Genomic DNA, 12,337 nt, shown 5'->3' on the forward strand with positions numbered 1-12,337 from the left:
ACGCCAGAGTGCATGACCCATTAGCAGCTGCTACATTACCCTGATTTCCATTTGTCTTAATTCATCATCCTCCTCGTCCTCCTTTACATTGTGATGTGACTTCACTGTTTTTAGACTGCAGGAGATATCGAGGAAGGATTTCCTGTTGCATCAATGAAATCCTTATTGAGATACATGCATTATGAGCAGAATATCACCCTCCCTGTTAATAATCAATCCTGTATTTGCTAAATTTTTTATAAAATGTGGGGCTTTTAATCCAGAAGAAGGTGTATATGCTTAATTTGGCTATTTAGTTCCATTCTCTCCAGTTCCTTTAGGACTACCTTCCTCCAGCTGAATTGTAGCCATTAATAGGAAAGGGGACAAACTATCCATAGATGGGCTCTGATAGGAATTTTACTTACAGGACTTATGTCCCAAAAAGGACATACACCAAAGATTATGGTTATTAATATATTCATCACCATTTTGTACACCACACCTCCTCCTCAGATCTTAATGTTAAAAAATATGTTGAGTAATATCAGTTTTTCAAAAAAAGGAGTGAAGGAAAACACCCACATACCAGTATGACCTTTACATATTCATTCTTACATACTGCACATTCATAATGTACATTCATGCATGTGTATTAAAACCAGATGTACTTCTGCACTTTTCCATGTGTGGACATCTGCTTACAAGTGCATACACGGATAAAGACAAGGGAGTAGTTTACACTATCTGCAGTTTGTTTGTCATGTGTGAGGGATAGTGAGAATTCACTGCTATGAAAAGTAGAAAAAGCAAAAACACTTTTCTACCAGTGTCCTTGTTTATCTCAGGTCTCTGCCAGTCAGGCTCCAGTGTGAATAGAGAACCTGCCCACGGTTTTATATGAAGTGGTGGTAAATCTAGAACTTGTAAATGCAATTTTATAAGGATACACTTTATTCCCATTTACTTATAAATGAATTATAATTTGACTGCATAGAGAAAACAAGTTTATAATGTGTCACAAGTCACTGTAGGTGTCTTCTCAAAGTAGTTTCTTTCATATATGTTTTCACATCTACCTACAAACTCGATAAACGTCTTTCTGTCTTTCTGTCTGTGGAACGTTTATCTCGAGAACTGTTCCTCTCATCAGTGTCAGGGCCTGAGGAAGTGCAGTGCCAAATTTGGTGTATTTCCGCCACACGCTCAGCAGCAGCAGCAGCAGCTGGGACTTCTCACCGTTAGAGATGTTGATGATTACGACAACAACACGTTTACGACGATTGATTCTCCAGTTCGTGGTTCTGCCTTGTTCCCCTGAACTTTGAATGATCAGGTGAACAGCTCTTTGTGCAGCAGCGGTGGTGCAGCTTCAGGGTTTTGTAAACTGAGTCCTGCAGCTGATCTCTATTTGCCTTGACCCAATCACTGCAGGTCACTTTTACAGTTTCAGACAGAAAGCTGCAACCAACATCACCACCGGCCAGACTAACCTGGAACTGCCCAAGTTGATTTAATCCTGTATCTTCCTTGGAAAGTGTCAATATTTCAGTGACTACAACATATAAAGCATTAAAAGGATTAAAGGGAAAGGGGGCAAAGAGTTACTGCCATGTTAATATTTAGCAGACTCTTGACATTTTAGGTCCAAATAAAGTCATTAGTGTCTGTGTTTAACTCTGAAATGATGGTGAGCAGTTATAACATAAAATTTAATTTGACTTTCCAGTGCACTGGTGGGTATTTTTCTTTTACTGCTAGGTTACCTCAAGCAAAATTTGCAAATGCATCTGAATTCTCACGTAGTACAGCCTCATGCCAGTATCACATAGGAGCGAGTACAATTTAATAAGAGCAGAAGGGGCTGCCTATATGTGCCGTGTGTGACTGACCACCAACACTGTTCCAGGAATCTTATTTTCACATTGTGTGTGTGTGGAGGGGGGGGGGATTCACTCCAACCTCATCATTTATGAACGATATGTAATATTCTTTGAGCAGGTGGGGGTGGGGGAAGGCCCCTTGAAATGACATCTGATCTCTTTGTGGGGCATCCCTTTTCAATTTGAGGAATCAAAGACCACCAGTGCGTTACACCTCTAATGTGGTCAAAAGGGAGATCTGCAGATTTGGCACGGACACACATTTGAAATCTCAGTCCCTCTCCCACCACGTCCATGCTGGCAGACGGTGGAGAGCACACAGCACACAGCTCTCTGATCAGCCCCTGCACTTGCCACACACTGCGCTCGCACCGACAACGTTTATCATTCTCTTTTACTGTTGACGGCCACTTTCTTTTTCTTTTACTCCGTTTCCCTCGCTCCTTTCCCTTTTGGCAGGCGGGATTAAGTTTAATTGTATCGTTTATGACAGATATGGAGTGAGGTTTGGCTCTAATTCAAGGCAGACCATGCAGAGCTATTTTATGGTTTCTTTCCACCTCGCTTGCTGATGTGTGGTGGTGACACATTTGACAAAAACCATCCAAGACAGAGGTTTGGGCGGAGGAACAGAGTGTGTGTGTGTGTGTGTGTGTGTGTGTGTGTGTGTGTGTGTGTGTGTGTGTGTGTGTGTGTGTGTGGTTGCAGAGAGATACAGAGTTGAAACTGAACTGAGACACACAAGTTTTACACACACACACACACACACGTCACCTTTAACAGACACCAGCCCTTGTCGTCCATCACCTCATACAGTCACGTTTTTTCTACACGTACGATTGGTTGAATCTAAAACCTGCGAGCGCCTCTCAGCTGTGGTCTCCTCTGCAGCGGTGGCACCCCGGGGCCACCTACCCCAACAGTAATCTCATAATTAGCTGAGTGGGTTTGGGAGAAGCTGCCAAAAATCTGCCACTTGTTGTTTTGAGGTCGCACAATTTTCGGCGTCAATTGAGAGCAGAAGAGTCTGGTTTGCTGTAAACTGGTTAAACAAGCAAAATAACATTGGCCCTGGTGTGTAGAGGTCTAATCAGATCCTTCAGTGGCGCTGCAGGGAAGTGAAAGCATGACATCAAGTTCTTGATGTCATGCTTTCAGCTGATGTTCATTCATTAGACGGACGCAGCATGGCCCTGCGTGTGTGTGTGTGTGTGTGTGTGTGTGTGTGTGTGTGTGTGTGTGTGTGTGTGTGTGTGTGTGTGTGTGTGTGTGTGTGTGTGTGTGTGTGTGTGTGTGTGTGTGTGTGTGTGTGTGTGTGGTGAGTGGTGAGTGGACCACCAGGCGTCCAGACAAGGACTCCGCCTTTGAGCTTAATACAACTGATTGCACTCTGATCAGAGCTGGTAATGGTTAAGGCTTCAAAGGCCCGACCTCTGAGGCTGCCAGCGCTTATTTCCGACCCTGAGATCTTGGTCCCAGTCTTTATAAAACACTTAGTCATCCTCTGTGTCCGTCTTTGACTTTAAGTATTCCTTTATTGTTTTAATAAAACTTATTTTCATGTAATAAGCAGCAAACAAAAAGAAGAGTGATTGATTGCCAGATTGAACTTTGGAAAATGTCCAGCAAAATTGGATGCCTTGGCCTTTCACATATGAGGATCATACCAGGAGATTCTCCGGGTCAGACACTTTCACAACATTGAGGCGAGGGCACCTGGGTGGAGCATGCAGACGACAGCATGTCTGTCTTTATCACCAAAAGCTCTCAAATCTCATTGTCTTTACAAGTTGGCATCTTCGTCGGTGTCTTCTTCGTGTATGGCTCCGATTTGTGTTCTCACATACAGCCCCTCCGCAAAATGTCTCGGACTTGCACGTCTAAAAGCAGCTTTGGTTGTGTTTCCATGTTCTCTGACTATTCAGTAAAGTTTGATCATTTCCTGTTTCTCTGCATCCGAGTGTCCATTAACACCAGAAGACATAACGGTAACTATTTGTTGGTTCCAGCTTCAGATTTAGTAATAAACAGCTGAGTGGTGTTTATATTCTTATCTAACTCAACACAGGACAGATTTACGACACATATGTGTCCTAAATGACACAGAGGTCAGCTGATTGTAGTCCAATCCGTCACACACCAATCACAGCCATTCTGACATCAAGCTGGTGGCGGTCCATTTAAATAAAACTCCCTCCTCCCCGATCCCTGCTGCACCTTTTCTACCTCACACTGCTGCTGTTTCTCCTTCACCGCCCCAGACTCCACCATTCAAGGTTAGAATCTTAACCGAGCTCAAGAGTTTTAAATGTTACTCGATGTCTTCTCTCACTCTTTATTGGGGCTTTTCTGCATTGTGCTCTCTCTTTAGCTTAGGGTGCTGCGTGGCTAATCCAGGGAGCACTTTACAAATATTTCCATCCGTTGCAACAAATGGATTAATTATGACAAGTGTTCATGACTTCATTCTTAAAATGTTGAACTGCTCCTTCAAAAGTTGAGCTTGACATTCTTGCAGTTGACAAAAGGACCTTCGTTTAAGCTACACAGTCGGGCTGGTGAAAACAATGTCACATGGTAGAAAAGTGAAGAGGTAGACCTTTATTGTCAACTACAGTTTCTTGGTTAAAGCTCAACATTTACGCAGATATAAACAACAACAGAAAATGATTGAAGAATGAATCACATGTGATGTAGAAGGGAGTAAGTGGACCTTGAGCGGACCATTGTTTCACCACCCAGTTATTTAACTGGTGTTTTCTTTGCATTCTCCAACAAATATTCCTCTGAAGTCCTTCTCATTTTGTACCCCCTTTGTCCCTCTCTGTTTTGCACACAGGTGAGCTGTCACACCTCCTTCTCTCAGCACCTTACAATTACACCATGTGACCTCCCCCACACACACACACACCTCAAACACTCACACCGACACAAACACGTCCAAAATGACCTTTTAAACACACACACACACACACCACAAAACGAGCGCCTCTGTGACAGAGCAAAGGTGTCGGAGCAAAGAGCAAGCGAATATGTTCTTAAAAGGTTAAAACGTGGTGGAAGAAGATGGTTGAAATAAGCCGGCGGGTCTTTGTGGTGATGGTGCATTTCATCAGCATCTCTGTGGCAAGGTAAGAAAGAAAATCCATTTTTTTACTTTTAACTTGTGATGTTTTTAGAGTTATTAAAACAATATGGACTCCTTTCGTTTTCCTGAGATAAAGATATTGCATGAGGATGATGTCGGTTTGTGGATTTCTCTCTCGGACACACGCTCGGTGCGAGCATGTGAAATAAACCTACTTGGCCTGGGTCTAATCATTTAATAGGCTCTTATTGCCGTGTGGGTGTGAGGAGATTTAACAGCAGCTATGAGTGAAGCTTGTTCAGTGCTTTTGAATGCCATGTAGTTTATTGCACTTTTGTTTATGACAGCAGATTTTAATGATGCAGGAGTTATGACTGCTCAGAATTTCTTTCTGTTTTCTGAGAAATTCAATAAGGGAATGAGGAAGGTGTTTCATAACAGTGGTTTCCAGTGTACGGAACTGCCAACATCCTGTTATACGTGATTAGAATATGTGTAACCAAAGATGTGAAAGACTGGAATAAACAAATTCTCTGAAGAAAATTTGAAAACTTTATCTATTCAACATCTTGTCCTGTATTCTAAATGCACTTTAAACTTTTGAAGCAGGTGAAATTGTAGCAGAAGCGGAAGTCAAAACACAAATAGTTGAGATTGCAGTTGAAATGGCAACACAAGAAGTAGTTGGACTTTAAGCAGGGAGAAAAGTTAGAATGAGTAAATGTGCAAGCGCCCCACATGAATCCTCCTGCAGCGGTCCAAGGTTCAATGGCCACCCGTCCTTTTGCTGCGTGTCTTCCCCCATTCTCTCTCCCCATTTCACGGGTGTCAATAAAGGTGAAAATGCCCAAAAAGGTTTTTGAAGACGATTTGAAGATTTCAATGAGGGAACAAGTTCAATATTTCAATAGTCTGGATATAAGTACAAATGTCCTAAATGAGGTCAACCTTTTACTGTCGACTGCCTCTGTGGAATACAGCAGAAATGCCAAAAAAAGAAATATAGAAATCATAAAAGATGGTAACATTTTTAAATTGTACCTACATTTCTAGAAACAATTACAAACAATTTCAAGTGAACTATCATGTTTTTGTGTTATTTTGCACAGTGAGTGTAAAATGTATGCACAATATATTGTGCCTTCAATAAAGCCCCACTAATGAGGTCAGTGTAAGTAATCTGACAGGTATCTTACAGTATGTGTGCATCCACCATATTGATCCATTTTACAATTTGTGTTTGATTTATCATCTTTTTGTGATTTGCAATCGCTGTTCCTTTTTCAGACTTACACAACTGTTTCCAGGAAAAACTGTAAAGGCCAAAATGTGTCTTCAGATGATTCGGAATGAGATATCTAGTCTTTGTTGGGAATGTGAAGCCCTGAAGGCGAGACGATGCTTAATGATCTGATAACCTTCTGTCCCAGTCTCCACAGGTCAGTGGAGGATGTGCTGGAGCACAGCGGGGGTCGCGCACGGCCGGGACACTGCAGCTATGGTCAAACTACTTCCTGTTGTGTGGGATGGAGGAATGTTAACGGCATTTGTCAGCGTAAGTCGCTCTGCCGTTTAGTGACAGCTACACTGACACAGACCCGGAGTTCACAGGTTATCAGTGCAGCATCTCAGCAAAACAACAGACAAGGAAATAAATGTAAAGAACATAGGGTTTTTTTTTTCTTGGCAACTTCCTTCATATAAGTTTTTTTACCCTCATGTCAATGCACCTTTTCCTCTTTATCAGTATCAGTGGAGAAAACTAAGTAAATGTACCTAAAAACTACACTTAAGTATAGTTTCAGGGTCTTTTTACTTCTACGCCAAACAACTACATTAAAAACTGCATGTTACATTTACATAACTAATAATGTATATACAGTGTAATGTGACACACTAAAAGAATTCAAGTCCCAAGTCAATTTGGCTGTTTCTTTGCCAAGTAGATTTTTAAATGCAATACTTAATTTTTTACATCTACAATTTTGTTATATTGCCAATGCATCAAATTACTAAATGTAATGAGAACGATGTCAGCTGCCCCCCCCCCCCGAAGCTCCATAGAGTGTTTTAACATATTTAAGCTTTTTTAGTTTTTTTACAGAATAGGATGGACAACAGAACAGTTCCCCAAAAGTAAAGCCTGATTATCATGATCGCCTCCTAGTGGCTGGCTACAGTATAGGTCATAATCCCCGCCACCTCTATGTTAGTAGATGAGACATGGAACAAAGTAAAAATACATCTGAAATCATTTTTGCTGTTATTTTAGTTGGTGCTTATCACAGCGATGATATGTATATGTTTGTTTTTCCTGTAAGTTTGTTTTTAATAAATTATTTAATGCTTGTTTAATGACGTCAAAAGTGCAAGATGGCGACACACCAGGATATTTTAGCTTCATTTTCTACAAGTGGAGCACCCTCCATTCATCAGCATTTAAATAGGCAACTGTTTGCCAACACAGTTACTATATAAACAAAAACATATATGGCGCTTTAATTTTTACATCTATTAACAATAGATTTTGGTTTTTATATTTGTCCGTTGTCGTCCACAGCTGTGTGTGAGACGTCGTGCATACATGGAAAATGCGTGGGACCAGAGAAGTGTTTGTGCTCCAGAGGCTACGAAGGCCCCCTGTGTGATGAAGGTAGAGTATAACCATTATCGGACCTATGGTTTTAATTTCTCCACCATTACCTGTGTTGCTCTGCATCATTTAGCGCGAGGACTTCTATACGCTGCTTGAAGAATGTTTCCTATTGACTCCAGATGTGAACGAATGCGGTTTGCTGGAGAGGCCGTGTTCCCAGCGCTGCATGAACACACACGGTAGCTATCGCTGTTACTGCGAACCTGGATTCACGCTCGGCGCAGATGGATACACCTGCACCAGTGAGTCATTTCCTCTTTAAACAGAACATTTAAAACTAACAGGCCGCTATTTAAAAAAACCCACATGAAGGACATCTCTGTGCTGACGGATGATTTTTCTGACGTTGTGCATCATTTTCTCCACGAAAGCCCATCTGCCATCTTTATACCATAATTGGAGATTAAAGTATCCGAGGACTTGGCACCGAGTTTACACACCTTGCTTAGCTCACGTAAATGTTTAGATATTCACAGTTTATATTATAGAATGTGATATCATAACATAGCTTTGTGGTGATGTGGTATTTCAAGTGCAGCAATGTAAATGTGTGATTTATGTAAGATACAGATTTTTGGTCACCATTTTTGTTCACGGCTTCATTACCGCTCCCAGTGCTGCGGAGCCTGTACTCGTGTGTTTGTGTGTGTGTGTGTGTTGTGTGTGTGTGTGTGTGTGTTTGTGTACATGTGTGTTGTGTGTGTGTGTGTGTGTGTGAGATCCAGTGGCCCGTTTCTCGGTTGGATCCTCAGCCAGTGTTTCCCTGTTTGTCTTCCAGGAGCGGCCGCATGTTCCTCTCCGCGCTGCCAGTTTGGTTTCCAGATGGAGAGAGGGGGAGCGCTGCGCTGCCTGTGTCCCCCCGGCCTCCACCTGGCCGCTGACAACAAGACCTGTGAAGGTATAGAGCCTCTTCAGAAACACCCCCTCAGCTCATTAGCACGGTGAACCACTCACAGCTACTGTAGATAGACGCCTCACATGTTTAGATATGTTCTCACGTTTCTTAGCCTTAGAAGCAGATTCTTCCAGTTGTATTCCCACCACCTCTTTTGGGATATGTTTTCTAGATATCTTTATTTGCGTGCACACGTCATCTACCTGCAGCTGACTCTCCGATGGCAGATGGTAGGTGGGACTGTCCACCTACAAAGAAAAAGCCTTTAATTACCTGATGTAAAAACAAAGGGACCCTGTACTCTCTCCTTTATGTCCCTCTCGATACCTCGGCAGCAGCCGGCGCCTCCTGTCCTGTAATGAAGGGATCCTTCCTCAGCCTCTCTCACGGCTGTTAAAGGAGACTTTCTCACACTGTGGGGACGCTCACGGTGGGAAATGTTCACCCTCCACAGCAACGAGTAATCTGCGCTTTTGTCTTCGTCTCGAAAAAGAGATGCCCAGATTTCAGAAAACTGGTGTGAGATTATTTCAAGAGCTGTATCTGTTCCTTACTAAGAAATGTACAGTGTATAAGTCTCGAGGGACATAACACCTCGAGTAAAACATTTGTGCATTTGGGTCACTCCCCGTTTCTGAACAGCAGTGCGTCGTTCAAAGCTTCAGTACAAAGAGGTGGTTGCAAGGTCAAAGTACTAATTTGTGCCCCTCGAGTCTTTTTGAAGGTAATTATTGTTTTGAGCAGAGACAAGAAACATTTGGGCACCTTGTCCTTGAGAGGTTAGGTGTGTGTGTGTGTGTGTGTGTGTGTGTGTGTGTGTGTGTGTGTGTGTGTGTGTGTGTGTGTGTGTGTGTGTGTGTGTGTGTGTGTGTGTGTGTGTGTGTGTGTGTGTGCATTCGTAGGACCTTTTCGAGCATAAACAGCAACCTTGTCAGGACCAGTAGACCTCATGGCGACCAAAGCCCTGTCATAATGGGGAAAAATGTAATTTCTGAGGTCCGGGTTAAGGTTAAGGGTAAGATGTGAGCTGTGGTTGGACCCTCTCTAAGACATGAATGAACTAGTCATGGTTAAGGTTGGAGATAATATCTTGGTTAAGCTGTTCACAATGATTGAGAGTCAATTCAAAGTCCTTATGTGTGTGAAAGAAGGACAAACAGTTTGTACTCTTCCTCTTCACAATGAAATGAAACAAACATGTTTCTGGGGTCGGACACGTGTTTGTGTTTTGTTGCAGATGTGGACGAGTGTCAGCGGGAGACTGACGCGTGTCCACCGCGGCAGAGATGCAGGAACACGTTTGGCAGCTACACGTGTGTGTGCCGAGACGGTTTTGTGATGGGGACGCTCAAGGGCTCGTTGCAATGTCGAGGTAAAAGTATCCCTCTCTGTTTGTTGTTGCAGATGGTTTCTCCTCTACACTATGTGAGGATGTGCTTGAATATAAGATTTATGTTTTTCATTTTGACATAATTTGTGTAAATAAACATTTGAGGGGAAGCTCTCCGACCACGCATGTTAAGATGATGTGTTATCCACCCCGGACTCGCTCACAGGGACGCCCATGAGCAAGATATTTTTGAAGCCACATTCAGACCGGTTCCATGTCAGCCCTTGTGAATGACTGAATGGATCAGAGCACGGCTCCACATGTTCTCCTCATCTGCGTTAATTGGCAGAGAGGGGGATCAAGTGAAGATGTGCTTTGGCAGCGGAGGATCCACAAACCATGTTTATTTGATGAGCACTCGCAGCTCACCCACTCAGCTGTGGGCTCACACACGAGCTGTTTTCTGTTTTCATCCATGTGATGAGCATTGCAACATTATCTCTCTAGCAGGTTTGAAACAGACGGTTGTGAAAAAAAACCTTTTCCCTTCAACACACTGATCTAATGTGACTTAACTATGAAGCAGCTTTGGCTTAAATTCATGCTGCGAAAAAACAAAAAACGAGATGATTAAATATCTCACAAGCATTAGTCACCTATTCACATTTCTTATCTCCCTCTATTCCCCTGCACAGATAAGGACGAATGTTTAACCGGGTCTCACCGGTGCAGCCGCCACGCTCAGTGTGTCAACACAGATGGTTCCTACACCTGTCAGTGTTTGGGGGACTACTTTGGCAGCGGACGCACCTGCTGGCCCAGGAGAGCCCCGCAGTCCAAGGCTCTCATGTACTTCAACTACAAACTCTCCAGAAGGACGAAGACAAGACAACCTTCATCTTAGAGCCACCGCTCGAACCCTTACATGGCTCAAACAAAAGGGACATTAAACTCAAGAGAATCATTGAAAACCATTTTACGCAACGTCGAGGAATTTCAGAACATACTGGCTATCTTTTTTGTCAAGTAATGTTGAAAATGCTTTTAGACAACTGGGAATATTTTGGCCTGTAAACCTGTTATTTCTGTCCCTATTCAGCTAAGGCTAAGTTTTGTTGCCTGTTTGTCTCCTGTTGACGAAACCCATCATTTAACAAATGCACGGCAACAGGGACGTACTCTGTACTTTGCTTGTGAGCCTCAAACCGAAATGCACTGTGATGACAGAGGGGTTTTTACACTGGCATCACCTGTGTCACAGAAACTTCAACCCTGTTATTGCAGGTGGGACAAACTTTGTAGCCGACAACAACCGGCCGTGCAGAAGATGCAAACACTGCACGCGCATCATTAGTAATTTATTTAATATTCCAGAAAGTGTGAGTTTTCTTCAGGGTTAAAACGCAGCGCATTAGAATTTGTTAATAAAAGGCTGACCTCTGGTGGCTAGATAAGGAACAATGTCTCTAAACTTAGGAATTTGGGTGAAACTAAATGTTATAAAAGGATATTTACTGTCATTTGTAGATAAAGAATTGACCAATAGAATAAATAAAAAAAGATGGATGAAAAGTTTTTGCAGGCATGTGTTAAACGCTGCTAACACACAGACTGATGTTTTCATACCTCGCTGTTTATCCTCTGCCCTCTTCCTCTGTTGTGCCACAGGGAATGTTTTCAGACCCACTAAGTCACTACCACACAGCGAGAGAGCGCAGACAGGTCAGACCAACCAAATACCAAGTATCTTTGTCTGTCAGCAGCTGTCTGGAAACCTCTTCCTGTGTTCAGAGAGGGCAAGCCTGGAAATTGAAGTTTGTTTTTGATGTTTTTCCTCAGGTCAATTTCACATTTCCTTCCGAACGCTTAGGATCGTGACCCCGGGAGAGGCGGAATTGCAATACTTGAAGATAATAACTGTAATGATAGGAGCTGGTGGAAGGGGGCACTATGTGTCGCCGAGTCAGGGCCTCAGTTGTCGTCGTGCAGGCTTTAGAGCGCCGTGAGAGTCGAGCTTTGCAGTGAGAACAAGCAGCTGCTGCCTGCTGAAGGGCCCTGCCACTGACCCTATTCATCCCAACAGCAGGTGTCACACCAAGTCCCCGCCTCACCCTCGCGCACGCACACTCACACATGTGCTCCCCGCTCGCGCACACACATACACGCCCATGTGCAAAATCACCGAGCCCAGCGCACATTAGGGGGGACCTGGAACTACTTACAGAGAACAAAGAGGGAAATCAGACAAAAATGCAGCCTCTTCGAATAAATCTCACCACAATGCTGAGAAAAATCCCCAACCTCACCCCCAGAAATGCAAGAAAAACCTGGTTTCTCCCTTTCAAAGCAGTCAAAAGTGTCTTACAAAAGCAGAAATAGAAAACATTTTGGATAAAAGGATCCAGGCCCCTTTCTGAAAAGGACCTCACACCAAGTTGTGTGTAATTCCGACCAGAAACTGGTTTATTTACCAAAAAATAATAAGATTTAATGCCAAAGCACTTAG

At 43.1% G+C, this 12,337-nt stretch overlaps 1 protein-coding gene across 1 annotated transcript; it reads left to right on the top strand.

Annotated features, from left to right (window-relative positions):
* Positions 1-4,797: 4,797 nt before the first annotated feature.
* On the top strand, positions 4,798-11,403 carry LOC118123003 (nephronectin). The gene is made up of 7 exons (XM_035180048.1): positions 4,798-4,993; positions 6,381-6,505; positions 7,511-7,603; positions 7,726-7,848; positions 8,385-8,504; positions 9,739-9,873; positions 10,527-11,403. The coding sequence occupies exons 1-7, from the start codon at positions 4,929-4,931 to the stop codon at positions 10,733-10,735; spliced, it is 870 nt and encodes a 289-aa protein (XP_035035939.1). The 5' UTR covers positions 4,798-4,928; the 3' UTR covers positions 10,736-11,403.
* Positions 11,404-12,337: the final 934 nt, after the last annotated feature.

Source organism: Hippoglossus stenolepis, chromosome 2, assembly GCF_022539355.2.
Source record: "Hippoglossus stenolepis isolate QCI-W04-F060 chromosome 2, HSTE1.2, whole genome shotgun sequence".
NCBI lineage: Eukaryota > Metazoa > Chordata > Actinopteri > Pleuronectiformes > Pleuronectidae > Hippoglossus > Hippoglossus stenolepis.